This window comes from Hemiscyllium ocellatum, chromosome 16, assembly GCF_020745735.1.
Source record: "Hemiscyllium ocellatum isolate sHemOce1 chromosome 16, sHemOce1.pat.X.cur, whole genome shotgun sequence".
NCBI lineage: Eukaryota > Metazoa > Chordata > Chondrichthyes > Orectolobiformes > Hemiscylliidae > Hemiscyllium > Hemiscyllium ocellatum.
In genome coordinates, this window is record NC_083416.1 from 17,156,440 (window position 1) to 17,177,320 (window position 20,881).

Below are 20,881 nucleotides of genomic sequence, written 5' to 3' on the forward strand. Positions count from 1 at the left end.
AATCGAAGAATGATAGGCAAAATTGTAATGGAAAAGATAGGCTTTAAACAGATTTTTTAAGTACAGTTGAGATGAATCACTGTGAGGTAGAAGGTAGAACAAGCAAAGACAGAGCTCCTCCACATAACAAAAGAGATGGAGCATAAGGCCTCAATTTTCACAGAAACAGGAAGGGTTTTGATCTGAAATCTAAATAGTTGCAGAGTTCTGATTCTAAAAATCTTAGCTTGAAACTAGCAACTGCTATTTTCCTTATATTTTGTAAATTGAAAAGCACAGCTACCTTCAGACAGACCTAGTTTGTTTATTTAGTAGCATGTGTGGATTTTGCACTGTAGGAAAAGGCCAACACATAGCAAAATTATTTGAAAAAGCTGCATACCCTTTTAGAAAGTTCCAGTAACATTTTGGAGAGGTTCAATGATACCTTTGGAAGGGATGAGCTGGCTATAGGAAGAACTCAAGTTAAAAATGGAATTGTTAAAACTAGACAGATGTGCAACAGTGGATAAACTCATTGGAACAACTAATCTGTTAAGGAATTTAAACCTCCATGGAACCATCAATCCCCTGTCCTATAAATTGGGAAAATATTTGCATTCAAAAAATATCAATGTTTGCTATTTCACACTCACAGCAATGTTGCAAAATCTTGTTTCCTCTTGCTGCTTTGTAGCAAAACAAAATATAGAACAATGTTCTTATTAAAGTTAATATTTTCTTTACCTTTGCATATTCTAAATATTCTGTATTTGCACAGTAAAACCAGATCAGCAGCAACGGAGCTCTTTAAAGTTATGATGATTTTGATAGAGTACAGAGAAGTTTCATTTTACAACAAAAAGCATAACTAAATACCATCAATCCCATATTCCCAATTCCTTCGCCTTCACCACATCTGCTCCCAGGAGGACCAATTCCAATACCGAACAACCCAGATGGCCTCCTTCTTCAAAGACCGCAATTTCCCCTCAGACGTGGTTGACGATGCTCTCCACCGCATCTCCTCCACTTCCCGCTCCTCCGCCCTTGAACCCCGCCACCAGGACAGAATCCCACTGGTCCTCACCTACCACCCCACCAACCTCCAGACACATCACATCATCCTTTCTCATTTCTGCCATCTCCAAACAGACCCCAGCACCAAAGATATATTTCCCTCCCCTGCCCTACCAGCGTTCCAGAAAGACCACTCCCTCCGCGACTCCTTCGTCAGATCCAAACCCCCCACCAACCCAACCTCCACTCCCGGCACCTTCCTCTGCAACCGCAAGAAATGCAAAACTTGCGCCCACACCTCCCCCCTCACTTTCCTCCAAGGCCCCAAGGGATATCCATATCCATCAGAAATTCACCTGCACCTCCACACACATTATTTACTGCATCCGCTACACCCGATGTGGCCTTCTATACATTGGGGAGACAGGCCGCCTACTTGTGGAACATTTCAGAGAACACCTCTGGGACACCCGCACCAACCAACCAACCCAACTGCCCCGTGGCTGAACACTTTAACTCCCCCTCCCACTCCGCCAAGGACATGCAGGTCCTTGGCCTCCTCCATCGCCAGACCATGGCAACACGGCGCCTGGAGGAAGAGCGCCTCATCTCCAACCACAAGGGATGAATGCAGATTTCTCCAGCTTTATCATTTCCCCTCCCCCCACCTTTTCTCAATCCCAACCCTCAGATTCAGCACCGCCTTCTTGACCTGCAATCTTCTTCCTGACCTCTCCGCCCCCACTCCCTTTCCAGCCTTTCACCCTCACTTTAACCTCCTTCCACCTATCATATTCCCAATGCCCCTCCCCCAAGTACCTCTTCCTGACCTTTTATCTTACCCTGCTTGGCACACCCTCCTCATTCCTGAAGAAGGGCTTATGCCCAAAATGTCGATTCTCCTGTTCCTTTGATGCTGCCTGACCTGCTGCGCTTTTCCAGCAACACATTTTTAAGCTCTGATCTCCAGCATCTGCAGTCCTCACTTTCTCCTAAATACCATCAATGTCAGACAGCCATCATGAAATTCAGTAGGGAATTCAGAAAGAAACCCTTCACCCAGAGATTGGTGGGGATTTGTAACTCCTTACCAGAAGGAGTGTTTAAAGATAATAGCATAGACACATTTATTGAAAAGCTAGACACATACTTCAGGGCAAAAGAATAGTCAGTTGCATTAATAGAGTTAGAGGAGGAAAGATGGCAGGAGTCTCAAGTGGAGCAGAAACTCCAACATGGACCAATATGGCCGATTGACCAGTTTGTGTGCTGTATATCCTTTGTATATAACCCTAGGTAATGGTAACACCTAGACAGTTCAATAAGTTCTTCATGTGTCACTATGATATCTGTGTTTGCCCAGAATCACACAAAATGTAGTACATGGAAACAGACAATATTGTCTAGTTGGTGTAAGATGATGTTCCCGCTCCACTCAAGATAGCTTTCATTCATCTTTTAAATTGCCCATGGATCACTCTGCATGCTGAAACTATAGTTTCTCTGATTGTTATCAGTCATGCTTTAAAAACTGCTATCTCTGCTGTTATTTAGTTTGTCACAAAGCTAGTCCTTTTACAAGGTTATGTTGTCCTTGATTTTTTTCAGAGAGGTTCTAAAAGACCCAAGGTTCCAACAGGTCTGAAGTTAGAATGTCTCATTGAGGGCCTTTTGTTTATAGGTAACAGATAATGCTTCAGGCAGAAAGCTCTCAAGACTTCTAAATAAAAACTGGTATAATCAAAGGGGCATGGCCAGCTCTCTAGCTGAGCAGGTGATTTCAGTTCAGGGGTTAGTTGAGTCAGGGTCACAGTTGAAACAGGATGCTCTCCCCCTCCTTCTGCCCTCTGACTTCATAACCCGCAAGCTTTTTTGTGTCATTTTTACTCTTTGTGCTAAGGGGTTTGTTTACTGGGATTGTTGCAACTATTTTGGAACAGCATCATTAAGTCAGGATAGCCTGTCGGGTTCAGATAGGATAAGTTATTCAGGTATTCTATTTTCGATTCACTGTGATCCATTCTGAAATTTTGTAAATAAATTATATTTCTTTAAAACTCAGCAGTGAGATTTGCTAACTTACTCAGGGAATATCCACTATACACTTACCTGAAACAATAGCGAAGTTATGGTCTGGGCTACCTAAGAATCTTTTGAGGGGTCGGGTTGGTCTATAACAAGTAGACCCTGGTGTCAGAGTCAAGGATATCCCGGAGCAGTAGGCATAAATTCTCAAAGGGGTGAGTGAGAAGCTGGAGGGCATTGTACACATTGGTATCAATGACATAGGCAGAAGGAGGAATGAAATGCTGCAGAGTAATTATAGGAAGTTAGGCCGGATGTTAAAAAGCAGGACCTCAAGGATAGTAATCTTTGGATTACTTGCATTGCCATGTGCATGTAAGAGTCGAAACAGGAAATGGTGCAGGGATTCAGGTTTCTGTGATCATTAAGATCTCTTCTGGTACAGAAGATAAACAGAGCAACTTAAATAGACAAGGTGGGCAAGAACATGGCAGAGAATGAGGGAAGAAAGACTGATGAATTAAAATATGTCTATTTCAATGCAAGAGGCCTGATAGGTAAGGCAGATGAATTCAGGCCTCTTGGGTACAAGTCTGGGATACCATAATTATTAAGGAGACATGGTTGAGGGAAGGACAGGACTGGCAACTGAATGTTCCAGGACACAGATGCCATAAGAAAGGTGGAAGTGAGGGTGGGGGGACAAGAGAGGGGGAGCGGCATTGTTGATTAGGAAAAACAGTATAGTACTTAGTATTTAGAGAGGATATTCCTGATGATGATCCAGTGAAGATATATGAGTGGAACTGAGAAATAAGAAGAGAGTGATCACTTTGATGGGATTGTACTACAGGCTGTCCAACTGTCAGCAGGAAATTGAGGAGCAAATATGTAGAGAGATCACAGATAACTGTCAGAATCTTAGGGTTGTAATAGTAAGAGATTTTAACTTTCCAAACATAGACTGGAATGCCGTAGTGTTAAGGGTTTGGATAGGGATGAATTTGTTTAAGGGTGCTCAAGAAAGCTTTCTCAATAAATATGCAAGTTGCTCTATTACAGAAGGGGGAAAATTCAACCTCCTCTTGGGAAATAAGGCAGTGACGTGACTGGGGAGCACTTTGGGATCAGTGACCATAATTCTATTAGTTTAAAAATAGGTTTCATCCACAAGTTACAGTTCTAAATTGGGGCAAGGCCCATTTTGATGGTTCTAAACAGGAACTTTCAAAAGTGGATATGGGGAGGCCTAGGTGAAGACAAGTAGGAGGCTTTCAAAAGCAAAATAATTACAGTTCAGGGCCAGCATTTTCCTGCTCAGAGTGAAAGACTGGCATGAGAAGGGAACACTGGATGACTAGAGATATTGAAACTCTCGTCAAGTAAAAGGAGGCATACATCAAGTATAGGTAACTAGGGTCAAGTGAATCCCTTGAGTATAGGAATACACTTAGGAGAGAAATCAGGAGGACAAACGGGGACATGCGATAGCTTTCAGGTAAGTTTAAGGAGAATCCTAAGAGATTCTACAAGTACATGAAGGCAAAAGAGTAACTAGGGAGAGAATAAGGTCTCTTAAAAATCAGTGAGGCAGTCTATGCGTGGAACCATATGAGATGGGAGAGATTCTGAATGAATAATTCACGTCAGTATTTATTGTGGAGGAAGATATGGGAGCTAGGCTTCTCGGGGAAATAAATAGCGATGTCTTGAAAAGAGTTCACATTGCGGTAGAGAAGGTCTTAAATGTATAAAGGTATAGAAATCCCCAGACATAATCAAGTGTATCCAGGACATTGTGGGAAGCTAGAGAAAAATTTGCAGGGGGTATGTGTGGGGGGAGGGAGAAGAGGGAGTTTTGAGGGGGAGGGAGAAGAGGGAGTATTGAGGGGGAGGGAGAAGAGGGGGTATGGAGTGGAGGGAGAAGAGGAAGAAGATGGGGGAGGGAGAAGAGGGGGTATGTGGGGGGGAGGGAGAAGAGAGGGTATGGGGGGACGGAGAAGGGGGGAAGGAGAAGAGGGGGTATGGGGGGGTGAGGGACAAGGGGGGGAGGGAGAAGGGGTGGTATGGGGGGGAGGGAGAAGAGTTACTTGTATCATCAACAGCCATGGGTGAGGTGCCAGAAGAGTAGAGGGTGGCAAACAGAGCACCATTATTTATACAAAAGCTGCAAGGAAAAGCCAGGGAACCGATGAGCCTGAAGACAGTGGTGGGCAAGTTGTTGGAGGGGATTCTGAGTGATATGATCTACATTTGGAAAGGCAAGAACTGATTAGGGGTAGTCGGCCTGGATTTGTGTGGGGGAAATGGCGTCTCACAAATTTGATTGAGTTTTTTTTTTAAGATGTGGTGACCAAGAAAGTAGATGAAGGCAGAGCAGTAGACACGGTCTACGTGGAACTTAGCAAGGCATTCGACAAGGTTCTGCATTATAGACCGATTAGTAAAGTTAGATCACATGGGATTCAGGAAGACCTAGCCAACTTAATACAAAACTGGCTTGATGATAGGTGACAGAGGGTGGTGGTCGAGGATTGTTGCTCAGGCTGGAGGCCTACGATCAGTGGTGTGCCATAAGGGTTGGTGCTGGACCCACCATTGTTCAACATATATAATGATTTGGCTAAGAATATAGGAGCCACGGTTAGTAAGTTTGCGAATGACAACAAAATTAGTGGTATCGTGCACAGCAAAGAAGATTATCCAAGAGTACAACCGGATCTTGATCAACTGGGCCAGTGGGCTGATAAATGGTAAATGGAGTTTAATGCAAATAAATGTGATGTGTTGCATTTTGGCAAGATAAACCAGGGCCCTAGGATGCGTTAAGGAACAGAGACTGAGAGGTGCAAGTACATAGCTTCTTGAAAGTGGATACAGGCAAACAGGTGGTGAAGGTGGAATTTGGCACGCATTAGTCAGAGTATTGAGTACAGGAATTGGGACATCATGTTACAGCTATACAAGACATTGGAAAGGCCACATTTGTAGTATGGCATGCAATTTTGGTCATCCTGCCAAAGGAAAGAGGTCATTAAACTGGAAAAGGTGCAAGAAAGTTTGGCCAGGATGTTACCGAGACTGAAGGGTTTAAATTATAAGGAGAGGCCAGATAAGCTGGAACCTTTTTCTCTGGAGTGTAGAAGCTGAGGGGAGATCTTGTAGACTTTACAAAATCATGAGTGGCATAGGTAAGGTGAATAGCCGGGGTCTTTTCCCCAAGGTCACGGAATCAAAAACTAGAGGGGATAAGTTTAAGGAGGGAGTGGAAAGATTTAAAAGGTTCTTGAAGGCAACTTCTTCATATAGAGGGTGGTCAATATATAGAATGAGCTGCCAGAGAAAGTGGTAGAGACGAATACAATTACAACATTTAAAAACATTTGAACAGGTACACAGATAAGAAATGAGGAATTAAGATGGCTAAAAGGGGTCATGAGATATTTTTAGCAAACAGGGTTAAGGAAAATCCCAAAGCCTTTTTTTCATATATAAGAAGCAAGAGAGTAACTAGAGAAAGGGTTGGCCTACTCAAGGACAAAGGAGGAAAGTTATGAGTGGAGTCAGAGAAAATGGGTGAGATTCTTAATGAATACTTGGCATGAGTATTTACTGAGGAGAAGAACATGACAGATGCTGAGGTTAGGAATAGATCTTTGAGTATTCTAGGTCAATTCGGCATCAGGAGGGAGGAAGTTTTGGGTATTCTAAAATGCATTAAGGTAGATTAGTCCCCAGGTCTGGATGGGATCTACCCGATGTTACTGAAGGAAGTGGGAGATGAAATAGCTGGGACTTCAACAGATATCTTTGCAGTATCCTTGAGCACAGGTGAGGTCCCGGAGGACTGGAGAATTGCTAATGTTGTCCCCTTGTTTAAGAAGGATAACAGGGATACTCCAGGTAATTATAGATCGGTGAGCCTTATGTCAGCGGTAGAGAAGCTGCTGGAGAAGATACTGAGGGATGGGATCTATTCCCATTTGAAGAAAATGGACTTATCACATATGGGCAGCTGTTTTTGTGCGGGGAAGGTATTGTCTTACAAACCTAATAGAATTCTTTGAGGAGGTGACAAAGCTGGTTGATGGGGAAAGGGCTGCAGATGTTATATACATGGACTTTAATAAGGTGTTTGATTAGGTTCCCCATGGTAGGCTGATGGAGAAGGGAAGTCACATGGGTTCCAAAGTGTTCTAGCTAGATAGACAGAGAACTGGCTGATCAACAGGAGACAGAGAATAGTAGTGCAAGGTAGTTTCTCAAAATGGAGACCTGTGACCAGTGGTGTTCCATAGGGATCCGTGCTGGGACCACTGTATTTGTGATATATATAAATGATTTGGAGGAAGGTATCGGTTGCCTGATTGGCAAATTTGCAGATGACATGGCAAATTTGCAGATGACACAGTAGATAGTGAAGAGGACTGTCAGAGAATACAGATAGTTTGGAATGATGGGCACAGAAATGGCAGATGGAGTTCAATGTGGACAAATGGGAGGTGATGCATTTTGGAAGATCCAATTTAAGAGTGAACTATACAGTAAATAGAAAAGTCCTGGGGAAAATTGATGTACAGAGATATCGGGATGTTCAGGTCCATTGTTCCCTGAAGGTGGAAATGTAGGTCAGTAAAGTGGTCAAGAAGGCATACAGCATGTTTTTCTTCATTGGACAGGATACTGAGTACAAGAGTTGGCAGGTCATGTTACAGTTGTGTAGGACTTTGGTTCAGCCGCATTTGGAATACTGCGTACAGTTCTGGTCGCCACATTACCAAAAAGTTGTGGATGATTTGGAAAGGGTGCAGCAGAGGTTCACCAGAATGTTGCCTGGTATGGAGGACGCTAGCTATGAAGAGAGGTTGAATAGATTAGCATTATTTTCATTCGAAAGATAGAGGGTGAGGGGGGACCTGAGGTCTACAAAATCATGAGAGGTACAGACAGGGTGGATAGCAAAAGGCTTTTTCCCAGAGTGTGGAACTCAGTTACGAGGGGTCACGAGTTCAAACTGAGGGGGAAAGGTTAGGGGAGATATGCATGGAAAGTTTTTTACGCAGAGGGTGGTGGGGGCCTGGAACTCATTGCCAGTGGAGGTGGTAGAGGCAGGAACGATAGCATTTAAGATCTATCTAGACAGATACATGAATGGACAGGGAGCAAAGGGATACAGATCTTTAGAAAATAGACTTGGAGGGCCAAACGGCCTGTTCCTGTGCTGTAATTTTCTTTGATCTTTGTTTAGAGCAACGTGAGCCAAATGGGACTAGGTCAGTTTAGGAAATCTAGTAGGCATGGATAAGTTGGTCCAAAAGGTCTGTTTCTGTGCTGTATGATGCTATGACTGCATTTCTGCAGTTCCTGATTCCTTAAATTGGGAATTTGGGTCACAGTGTTAGTTTAAATTACTGAGCATAAGCCCCCCTTATACATTCATTTTATAGACAGTAGTCACAGATTACAGATTTTGAACTAAGTGAACTGCTTGTTACTAAAGGAACATTCTGCACCCAACTCGTGTGGTCAGCTGACTGCATTAATCTCAACTTGCCGACTGCAAATTATGATTCGAAGATGCTGGTGTTGGACTGGGGTATATAAAGTTTTTAAAAAATCACAATAACACCAGGTTACAGTCCAACAGGTTTATTTTGAACCTTATCAAAGTTCCCAAATAAACCTGTTGGACTATAAACTGGCGTTGTGTGACTTTTAACTTTCCAAATGGTGAATTCTCTACCTGTAGGCAGCAGAAGCCAGGCAGGCCAGAAGGCCTCCTTTAGTTCCATCATTTTATTCAGGTATAGACTTTGAATAATGCTGAACACTCATTAGGACAAACAAGGGATGCTGTTTGGATAGCAAGTTGACTGTGACTGGAAAAAGCATGGCCCGTTGAGAAAGCAGTGGGGAACTATTGGCTCCCTTAATGCATGGGTAATTTAAAAAAGGTGTAAAGGTTGAGAATACTCCTTTTGCTTGCAGACAACAGATGTTTGTGAATGAATGTTTGTTATTTCTAGCAAGCATACATAAACCACATGATGTGCTGGACTGATTATGACAAATTAGTAATTACTGGAAGTGCTAGTGCATTCAAATTGGTCAGCAAATCCTACCCTATCGCGCAAACCTTTTCGCCTGTGATTCAACTGTCAACACTTGAAATTTGGCCGTAATGGACACGTTTACAATATGAGGGGAGGGAGCAGAATAGTGATAATATTGCTGGACTAGTAATCCAGCAATATTATCCAGTAATCCAGACTAGAGGTCTGGGCAAATGTGAGGTGGCATGGTTCAAATCACGCCAAGATAGCTACTGGAACTTTAATACACAATTACTAAAATTCAATTAATAAAATCTGGAATTGCAAGAAGTCGGAGTAATGATGACCATGAAACCATCATTGATTGTTGTAAAAACCCATTCAATTCACTTATGTCCATTAGGAAAAGAAATCTGTCAGCCTTCCTTGACCTTGATTTCTTGGTACTTCAGAGCCAGGTAACAAGGTTAACATTTAACTGCCATTTGAAATGGCCTAGCAAACCAACTGATTCAATGGCAATTAGGGATGGGCAACAGATGTCGGCCTTGCCAGCAACACACTCATCCCAAGAATAATTGAAAATAATACTCATATTGTCCTTAACTTGCAGCTCTTTTGCCGATTCAATTAACAAGCTATATCCATGTTCAGATATCTTATGTCCTGTTCACAACTTACTTTCTTTACAATATTAGTGTGAGCCAATTTCACAACTATACTTTCAGCAAGATCATCACGTGTGCGCGAATAGGAAATCCCTAGGCTTTTTTTATATTGCTGGATGAATGCCAGTGTTGTTGTACTGGAACAGCTTGGCTAGAGAACATGATTAATTCTCGAGTACCAGTTCTCTGTACAAATTGTTGCAATGTTGTCAGTGCCCATAGCCATTGTCATATTGACAGCTTTCAGCCATCTCAGTGATAAGAGGGTAGTGATAGCAGGGGATTGCAACTTCCCCAACATTAACTGGGATAGTCATCGTGTGAAAAGTTTGGAGTGAGCAGAATTATTCAAGTCATTGATACATACTGTAAGACTGGTGATGAGAGGAAGGGTTGGGAGCGGAAGAGGCAGCAAGAGAAATTGTCAGAATGGCAAAGGCCATGAGCTAGAGGATCAACAAGACAGTCAGTCAGTCAGGGGCTGGCAGAGACCAAATGCAGAATGGTAGATTGGTAGCAAAAACAATCTTAAAATGATTTGAACCAAATCACAAAATCCTATAGTAGGCATAGTTCAAAATGACATTAAAACAAAACCTGTAATACTCAATGAAGATTAGGATCCCATGATTAATATCACATGCTGATATAAAATATGGATAATTAAAACGCAGACATCTCATAAACAACTTTAACACAGTTTGAAAAGGATTTTATGACAGCGTTAAAAATTAGCTGCTTTATTCTAAAATGGCCACATCATTAACCTTACTTGGACATAGCCAAACTCTCACGAATTTACCAAGGATTTTCCACATTTCTTCCTAATAAAAGGCTTCTGCTCAAAATGAAATGGTGGGGTAGCTCAGTAGGGGCAGCACTGTAGCTCTGTGACTAGCGCCAAGGACCCAGGTTCAATTCCAGCCTTAGGCAACTATTTGTGTGGAGTTTGCACATTCTCCCCGTGTCTGCATGGGTTCCTCTGGGTGCTCCGGTTTCCTCCCACAATCCAAAGATGTGCAGTTGAATTGGCCATGCTAAATTGCCCACAGTGTTTAGTCATGTGTAGGTTAGGAGCATTAACCAGGGGTAAATGTGGAGTAACAGAGGAATGGGTCTAGGTGGGTTACTCTTCGGACGATCGGTGTAGACTTGTGAGTCAAATGACCTGTTTCCACACTGTAGGGATTCTATGATTATTAAAAAAAACTGGAAAGCTTTGTGGCCACACCCAGGCTACAATGATTGTTCCAACTTTAAAAATAAACCCTAAGGTCTCACTAACTGTTCATATGTACTTTCTTAGGGACAGCTCCACCCCTCTGCCTTATGAACTCTCTTCAAAACAAAAGGACAAAAATAACCTCTTAAAGTGTCAGCATTGCCACACTGGGAACAAACAGAGTTCCAAGTCGCGGACCGGCAAACTGCAGTTGGGGGTGTTCCCATGCATCTGCTACTTTGGCTAATTCTGGAGTACCAGTTTTCAGGATGTTTGGCAGAATGTTGTCAGGACCCTTATCCATTCTACTATCTAGATACATAATTATCTTGGTCATAGAAAACAGGGGATAGGTGAGGAAGGGTGTTACTGGAAGTCTGTGACTAGTGGTATCCTTCAAGAATCAGTGTTGAGACCTCTATTATAATATGCATAAATGATTTGGATGAAAATGTTGATCGTCTAATTAGCAAGTTTGCAGATAACATGAACATTAGTGGAGTTGTGGATAGTGAGGAAGGTCACCAAAGAATATAGCAGGATATGCATCATTTGAAAAGTTGGGCAGACAAATCTGCCCAATGGAGTTTAATCTGGACAAGTGTGATGTGATGCATCGTGGGAGACCAAACACAAGAGGGAAGTATGATAGAACTATTAATATTTAGTGGGATCTTGGAGTATAAGTCCATAGCTCCCTAAAAGTGGTAGCACAAGTGGATAAGGTGGTAAAGACAAAACAGCATGCTTGCCTTCTTTGATTGAGGCATTGAGTAAAGTTGGCAAGTCACCTTGCAGCTGTACAAGACTTCAGTTAAGCTCTAGTTGGATTATTACGTGCAGTTCTAGTCACCACACCACAGAAAGGATATGGAGGCTTTGGACTCGATGCAAAAGCGGTTTGCCAAGTTGTCTGGATTGAATTGCAGTAGCTATAAGGAGAGCTTGGACAAACTCAGATGTTTTTCGCTAGAGCATCAAAGACTGAGGGGCAACCTGATAAAAGTATAATGGAATAATGAGGCATAGATCGGTCAAAGTCTTTTTCCCAGAGTGGAAATGTTAAATACTGGGGAACATAAGTTTAACATGAGCGGGGAAAAGCTTGAAGTAGACATGCAAGGTAAGTGTTATATACAGAGGGTTTTAGGTTTTTGTTCTCTTTATGCATTCATGGGATGGGGAGCATTTATTGCCCATCCCTAGTTGCCCAGAGGGCAGTTAAGAGTCAGCTACATTGCTGTGCGCCTTCAGTCACATGTAGGCCAGATCAGGCAAGGATAGCAATTTCCTTCCTTAAAGGACATTAGTGAACCAATCTGGTTTTCCAACAATTGACAATGGTTTCATGGTCATCATTAGACTCGTAATTCCTCATTTTTTAAATTCAATTCAAATTCCACCATCTGCCATGGCAGGATTCAAACCCAGGTGCCCAGAACATTATCTGGCTCTCTGGATTAACAGTCCGGCAATAATACCACTAAGCCATCACATCCCGTCCGGAACACAGTGCCTAGAACGCAGTGTCAGGAAGGTGATACATAAAAACATTTGACACACATTTCGACAAACACATGAACAGGCAGGGAAAAAAGGGTTATGTTCCATGTGGAGGCAAATGGGATTAGTTTAAAATGACATCATAGTCAGCACAGACATGGTGGGCCAAAGGGCTCTTTGTTGTACTGTACTGTTCTATGTTCTACAGTCTTTAGCCATTTCAGACAGTTATAGGATAGTGATAATAGTGGATCAACTTCCCTAACTAACTAAGGTACACAAAGTATGAAAGGTTTGGAGAGAACAGAATAGTTAAAATACATCAGCAGCAGGTTTTTACGCCAGTATTTAGAAAGCCTCTTGTGGTTGAGCATTTTGCAGACACTAATCACAACTCTGATAAATTTAAGATCATTATGGAAAAGGACAAGGATGGGCTTGAAATCAAAGTTCGCAACTGGGGAAAAGGCTGATTTTAATAAAATCAAATCAAATAAAATCAAATCTGGGAGCAGATTTACTTTGAAGAAAATTTGGCTCAGAGCAATGGGATGCATTCAAGAAGGAAACTAGAAAAGTACAGGGCCAAGATATTCCAATAAATCAGAAGAGTGGGACCAACAAATCCTATGAACCCTGGATATCAAAGGCTATACATCATTTCATTAAAAGAAAAAGAGGAGCTTAAGACAGATACCAAGAACTCAAAACAGCAGAAGCCCCTGGAGGAGAATAAAATGTGCAAGAGGAACGTAAAAGGGAGATTAGGAGAGATAAAAGGGATGTGAAGATATATTGGTAGGTAAGATAAAAGAAAATCCTAATTTGTTTTATAGGCACATTAAGGACAAAAGGATAACAAAGGGAAGAGTAGAGTCCATTAAGGATCACAGAGGTAATCTGTGCATGGAGACAGAGGGTGTAGGTAGGGTTCTAAATGAATACTTTGGGTCAGTGCTCACTAGTGAGAAGGTATAGAAATCAGGGAGGCCTGTGATACAATTAAGAAATTAACAGAGAAAGGAGATTCTGAGTAGTCTGACAAGCTTTAAAGTAAATTAATCTTTAGGGCCAGATGAGTGAGGCAAGGGAGGAAATAACAGAGGCACTTGCAAAAATGTTCAATTTCTGTCTGACCATAAGAGAAGTGCCAGAGGACTGCAAGACCGGCGATGTGGTATTGTTATTTAGGAAGAGAGCGAGCGATAAGCCAGGAAACTGTCTAATCTCAGGGGTAGGGAAGCCATCGGAAGCAATTCTGAGAGAAAAATCAAAATGTAATGGTAGAGGCTGGGATGAATCAAGGTTAAAAATCATGCAACACCAGGTTATAGTCCAACAGGTTTAATTGGAAGCACTAGTTTTCGGAATGCTGCTCCTTCATCAGGTGGTTGGGGAGCACACAATTGGAAGTCACAGAATTTACAGCAAAAGTTTACAGTTGCGATGTAACTGAAATCATACATTGAAAAATGCTTTGATTGTTATCCTTTTGTCCTGAACAAACAAAGGGAAGAGTAAGGTGTCCACTAAGGATCACAGAGGTAATCTGTACGTGGAGATAGAGGGTGTAGGTAGGGTTCTAAATGAATATTTTGGGTTGGTGCTCACAAGTGAGAAGGTATAGAAGTCAGGTCCAGAATAGTTTAACAAACAATCAAAGTATTTTTCAATTACATCACACTGTAAACTTTTGTTATAAATTCTCTGTCTTACAATTGTGTATTCCACAACCATCTGATGAAGGAGCAGCTCTCTAATTGAACCTGTTGGACCTGGTATTGTGTGATTTTTAACTTTGTACACCCTAGTCCAACACCGGCATCTGCAAGGGATGAATCAAGACAGTCAATATGGCTTTGTTTAGGGGAGGTCATGTCTGACCAACATGATTGAATTTTTCAGAGGTGACCAAGTTTGTAGATAAAGGCAATGCTTTTAATTGGGTTGCAGCAAGGCTTTTAATAAGGTCCTGCAAAGAAGACTGACAGCAAGGGAAGAGCCCAGGAAATCAAAAGAATTCAGCAAATTGGATTCACAACTGCTGAAATGGCAGGAAACAAAGAGTGACTGTTGGGGTGTTTTTCTGTCTGGAAGTCTGTGTTCAGCAGGATCCCACAGGAATCAGCATTGTGCATCTTGTTACTTGTACTTTATATAAACGATTTAGATTTGGGCGCATGAGGGTTGATCAGTAAGTTCAAGATAATACAAAATTTGAATATGGTGTTAAATAGAGAGGAGCTGAACTTTTAGGCTTCAAGATATATATGGGCTGATGGGCAAATGGAATTCAATCTGGATAAGTGTGAACTTGGGACAGGAAAAATAATTCTGGATTAGTGGTGCTGGAAGAGCACAGCAGTTCAGGCAGCATTAAAGTGCAGCGAAATCGACGTTTTGGGCAACAGTCCTTCATCAGGAATAAAGGCAGTGAGCCTGAAGCGTGGAGAGATAAGCTAGAGGAGGGTAGGGGTGGGGAGAAAGTAGCATAGAGTACAATGGGTGAGTGGGGGAGGAGATGAAGGTGATAGGTCAGGGAGAAGAGGGTTGAGTGGATAGGTGGAAAAGGAGCTCGGCAGGTAGGACAAGTTCGGACAAGTCATGGGGACAGTGCTGAGCTGGAAGTTTGGAACTAGGGTGAGGTGGGGGAAGGGGAAATGAGGAAACTGTTGAAGTCCACATTGATGCCCTGGGATTGGAGTGTTCTGAAGCGGAAGATGAGGCGTTTTTCCTCCAGGCGTCTGGTGGTGAGGAAGCGGCTGTGAAGGAGGCCCAGGACCTCCATGTCTTCGGCAGAGTGGGAGGGGGAGTTGAAATGTTGGGCCATGGGGCGGTGTGGTTGACTGGTGCGGGGGCCCTGGAGACATTCCCTAAAGCGCTCTGCTATGAGACGCCCAGTCTCCCCAATGTAGAGGAGACCGCATTGGGAGCAACGGATACAATAAATGATATTAGTGGATGTGCAGGTAAGACTTTGATGGATGTGGAAGGCTCCGTTAGGGCTTTGGGTAGAGGTGAGGGAGGAGGTGTGGGCATAGGTTTTAATATTCCTGCGGTGGCAGGGGAAAATGCCAGGATGGGAGGGTGGGGTGGGGGGGTCTTTCTGGAAGGGTGGACCTGATCAGGTAGTCATGGAGGGAACGGTCTTTGCGGAAGGTGGAAAGGGGCAGGGAGGGAAATATATCCCTGGTGGTGGGGTATTTCTGGAGGTGGTGGAAATGTCGGCGGATGATTTGGTTTATGCAAAGGTTTGTAGGGTGGAAGGTGAGCACCAGGGGCGTTCTGTCCTTGTTACGGTTGGAGGGGTGGGGTCTGAGGGCGGAGGTGCGGGATGTGGACGAGATGCATTGGAGGGCATCTTTAACCACGTGGGAAGGGTAATTGCAGTCTTTAAAGGAAAAATAAGGCAAGGAATACATGATGTATGGTAGGACCCTTGAGAAGTACTGAGGATCAGAGAAAGCTTAGTGTGCATGTACACTGGTCCCGTTGAGTATCAGGTTTGGTGGATAAAGTGGTTCAAAAGACATATGGTATGCTTGCCTTTAATAGATAAGTAGAGTTTAAGAACAGTACTGTGTGTAGTTCTGGAATCGACAATATAGAAGGTATAAGAGTACATTGGAAAAGGTGCAGAGAAGATTTACAAGGATCTTGGCTGGGCTGGAAAGTTTCAGTTATGAAGAAAGATTTGACAGACTTGTGTTATTTTCCTTGTATAAAATTAGGAGGGCGCAGAAAGCATCAACATGAAGAAGCTTTCTGCCTTGATGGGGGTAACAATGACCAGGGGCATGGATTTAAAGTATTAGGTTGAGAAGGTTTAGCAGAGATGTGAGGACATTTTGTTTCACCCACAAGGATATGGGAATCTGGAATCCATGGGTGGTAGAAGCAGAAATCTTCATAATATTTAAAAAGCATTTAGATGTGCACTTGCAATGCGAAACACACCAGGGTATGGGCAAGTGCTGGAAAGTGGGACCGGAATAGTTAGGTGATTGCTTCAGACCAGTGTGGCATGTTTTTCTGTGCTGTAGATCCCAATGACTCTATTTTCTGATATCATGAAGACTGAATTGAATTGATTGAAGACTGGTATCTAATATGCTAGGGACCTCAGAAGATCAATGAGATGGATCACCCACTCTAGTTGAAGATGGATGCAAATGGTTCAATCTCATCTTTTGTACAGATGTGCTAGGCTCCTCATTGTTGGCAATGAGCATATTTGTGGCAGTCTTTTCGCTTGTTAGTTGTTTAACTATCCACTAACCTTCACAATTGAATGTGGCAGGATTACAGATTTGAGATCTGATCAATTGGTTGCAGAATCATTTAGCCCTCTCAACTACTTCTCTTTGCCATGTAAATAGTCCTCAGTTGCAATTTCACCAGGTTGACACCTCATTTCTACATTTGGCAGGTACCTTTCTGCACTCTACAATGAAACAGGATTGATCTCCTGGCTTCATGGTGATGGTAGATAGGACGATATATCAGGCCATGAGGTTACAGATTGCTGTTGAATAAAATTCTGTGGCTGATGGTCATGGATGCCCAGTCTTGATCTCTTAGAAATTGATCTAATTTAACACATGATGGAATGTATCCTCATTGTGAAGACAAGTCCATATTCAAGAACACAGCAGCCAATCTAAATAAGCATGTCACTACTTGCTTGATAAAGGCGTACAAGATGATTAGGGGTTTAGATAGGGTTGACCATGAGAACCTTTTTCCACGTATGGAGTCAGCTATTACGAGGGGGCATAGCTTTAAATTAAGGGGTGGTAGGTATAGGACAGATGTTAGGGGTAGATTCTTTACTCAGCGAGTCGTGAGTTCATGGAATGCCCTGCCAGTAGCAGTGTGGACTCTCCCTCTCTATGGGCATTTAAACGGGCATTGGATAGGCATATGGAGGATGGTGGGCTAGTGTAGGTTAGGTGGGCTTGGATCAGCACAACATCAAGGGCCGAAGGGCCTGTACTGCGCTTTTTTTTATGTTCTATGTACCATTACAGACTTTATTAGCAAGTGTGTAGAAGACTCTGTGCCAAAGAAGTTAATCTGAATCTTCCACAACCAGAAACCATGGATGAACTGGGAGATCCATTACCTACTGAAGTCCAATCAGATTACCCTTATCTTTGCAGGAAATCCAGATGCAACCTCTGTAAGGCCATTAGAGATGCCAAGAGGCAATACTGGACTCAGCTACAGACTCAAACTGACCACACGAACACCTGCTATTTGTGGCAAAGCCTACAATATCATAGCCTTCAAAGCGAAGCAGAACCGAATAGTGGATAAAAATACATGCCCACCACAGACCACCCCCCCCCCCCCCACCCCCACCCCCACTGTTGCTTGACCAGTCTGTGGGACAGCAGTCCCAATCTTGGCACATGCCCCCAGATGCTAGGATTTGCAGGGTCAACAGACCGACTTTTCCATCATTGTTTATGGTGTTGAGGTAAATTCTCGGAGGTCCATCCAGTTTCATTCCATTATTTAGGCTTTGTAGCAACTGAGTAATTTCAGATGGCAGGTGAGAGTCAACAACTTTGCTGAGGATCTGGAGTCACATGTAGGCCAGAACAGGTTAGGATGATTATTTTCCTTCCCTATTAGACATTACTAAATCAGATAGGCTTTAACATACTTGACAATGGTTACACGGCTGCCATCAGACCAGTTTTCATTCTAGATTTTTACTGAATTCAAATTTCATCTGTTCGATTTAGTGCGATTTGACTCCATGATCCAGGACTTTAGGTTGGAACTCTGGATTATTAGTCCAGTGACATTACAAGCATACAACCACGTCATGAAGGATGGATGAGACTCAATCTGAAAAGACTATCTAAGTAGCAATTACCTGGACATCGAAATTCATCATCTGGAATTTACAAATCTCAATGCGACCTCTGAATGTCTATGAGGAGGAGACTTCACAACTGCAGGTGCTGCTACAAATGGATTGCCCCAGAGTTGGCGAATAACCAGTTCAAACCCCACTCTTAGGAGAAGCATGATTATCTGTGGCTTTTGTTACAAGGATCCAGAAAGATAGTGTTACATCCAGGAACTCGTAGTAAATCTAGAACAAGGACCCTTTCTCCTGACTCTGTCTTCTGGAAGTGATACCCAGTTTTGCAAAATGAAATAAGCCTGAAAAGAATAGAGACTGCAAACCACGATCTTTTCACTTTCTGAAACATTCACCACAACTGGCTACATGCAAGTTACCAGCTAAACAACCTAAGTCAAAAAGTTAAACAAAGAATTTTAAACTTTGTAATTTTCCTTTGTATTGGACACAATTTCCTTCTAACTGTGTGTGTGTGTCCAGATGTGGTTACAGTAGTTGTGTGCTTGATGTCACATTTGTATTATTTCTGAGGTTTAACAGATCATAAATTTATTTCTTTAACTCAAGAAAACCTTGTTGCTTGGCTACTTCTTGTTCACAGCAGAACATAGTTAACAGAATTTTTAATTGGTGAAGGTACAGCTTCGTGTTGGACAGGTCCACTTTTCACCTGGTGGAAACAGACAATATAGCAAAATGACTTAAAATAGGCAACTTTAAACAGAGTTTCACTGCACTGGAAAAGGGAACAAGTCCACTGTACAGGGGAAACTTTGAGGACAAAGAAATAAGCTGGAGAGCGCTTAGAAGTGGACAATCCTCATCAAAGTGGGGCATAACGGGATGTACATGAGGTCTTTGTTAAGAACAAATTGATAAGGTCAGAGAGGAAGGTTGAAGGACATTGTTAAAATAAAGTAAGGGTGAAATCAGAAGAAGACATGGGCGTGGAAGGAAATGAAAGGGAAAAGAACAGCTTTCACACACTGCCACACACACTCAATTTCTAATTATCTAAGTGCAATGATAGGAATACTCAACCATGAACACAAAAACTCCTTTATCTTAAAACATACAGCCAAAATTTGTCTTCAAGAAAAATAAACTTTGCATATAACAGGCCCGTATGGCCAGACATTTTCTTTGAGAACAATGAATAAAAGCTCCAGTAGCCTATTTGTTTCTTCAATTCTTGTAGGGACAAATAAAATAAATTGTGCTATACCTGAAATTGTCAATTTATTTTTCAACTATTATACCTAATTTTAACAAGAGGAAGTCGTGAATTTGTCAGGTAATGGGTTTAAATTCTTTCAAGCAATTGGTTTGTTTAGTTTTGACAACTCTGTTTCAGCTTTCCAAGTGTTTTGATTACTTGTTAATAATAACTGAGTTAAAAAAAGGAACTGCAGCTTTCTTTGATGATACTTGAAAATGCTGATACATGTTTAAAACTGACAAATATTCCAACAGCATTCCATGTTTGCATATATGAAAACGCAGAGTTTGAAAGAGGATAACTGAGAGGGATTTCAAAAGTGTACATAAGATAGCAAAACGTATCAAGTGGTTATGTCTTGAACATAATTTAATATAAAACTATGATTGTAGAACAAGATCACTGAACAAAAACAAAAATAAAATGTATCTAGTACTACATCACATCTGAAAATGGCTTATCAACAAACATTTACATTTGAGGTCAGGTGACAGCAAGGTCCCACAAAAAGCAATCAAGATGAATGCCTAAATATATACATCGTTTTGGTGTTGTTGATAATGCAGGATACCAGGACAACTGTCTTGTCTACTTTTGACAATGGCCAAAGAATATGCAACTTTCACCTGCCAAGCCAGGCCTCAACTGAACATTGCATTGGAAAATAGCACATCTCCAATTATGCATCACTCCATCAGTACTGCACTAAATTATAGACATCTTCTAATCAACCAGTTCAGAGAAATGTCATTACACACCTCTGCAACAGGTGAGACTTTTAACTTCAGAGGTATGGACACTACTACTGCACCACAAGAGTATTCCAACACTAAATTACTTATTTATCTGGACTGATGCAGTAAGTAGCTGTTGTCAATTGGTAAACATTCCTCGAGTCATTGAAACTAGACACCCTCTCCGTTTAATCCATAAACAGTAATGATCACTCAAAATTCAAAGAAACAAAGAGACCCTCAGAGAGTTTAATCCTTTCATCTGTGGAAGGACAGCATCTTGAGACAAAGTTCATACCATGTAATTTTATATGATAAGATCCATATTTCATCATAAATGGCATTTCCAAGTTTACAAAAATAGCATATTTCAAAAAGAAAACAATAACTTACCGATAAACTAATTCTCCATCCATTGAATCTTGTTCATCAGTGCAAGTAAAGGTTAACCTGCCTCCAATTACAGCACCAACTATATACACTAGCCAAGCCAAACGACCTGAAGATATAAAGAACAAATGTGAAATTCTTCAACATTATAATGGATGTATTTCACAATTTGATGGTAAACATTAAT

At 41.9% G+C, this 20,881-nt stretch overlaps 1 protein-coding gene across 1 annotated transcript in view; it reads right to left on the reverse strand.

The window, feature by feature from the left end:
• The window catches only part of LOC132823541 (ran-binding protein 17-like), a 955,175-nt gene that overhangs the window by 703,385 nt on the left and 230,909 nt on the right, over window positions 1-20,881 (reverse strand). Inside the window, exon 13 of the mRNA XM_060837486.1 lies at window positions 20,698-20,803. Within this exon, the coding sequence (XP_060693469.1) occupies window positions 20,698-20,803 (106 nt within the window). The remainder of the gene's footprint in view (window positions 1-20,697; window positions 20,804-20,881) is intronic.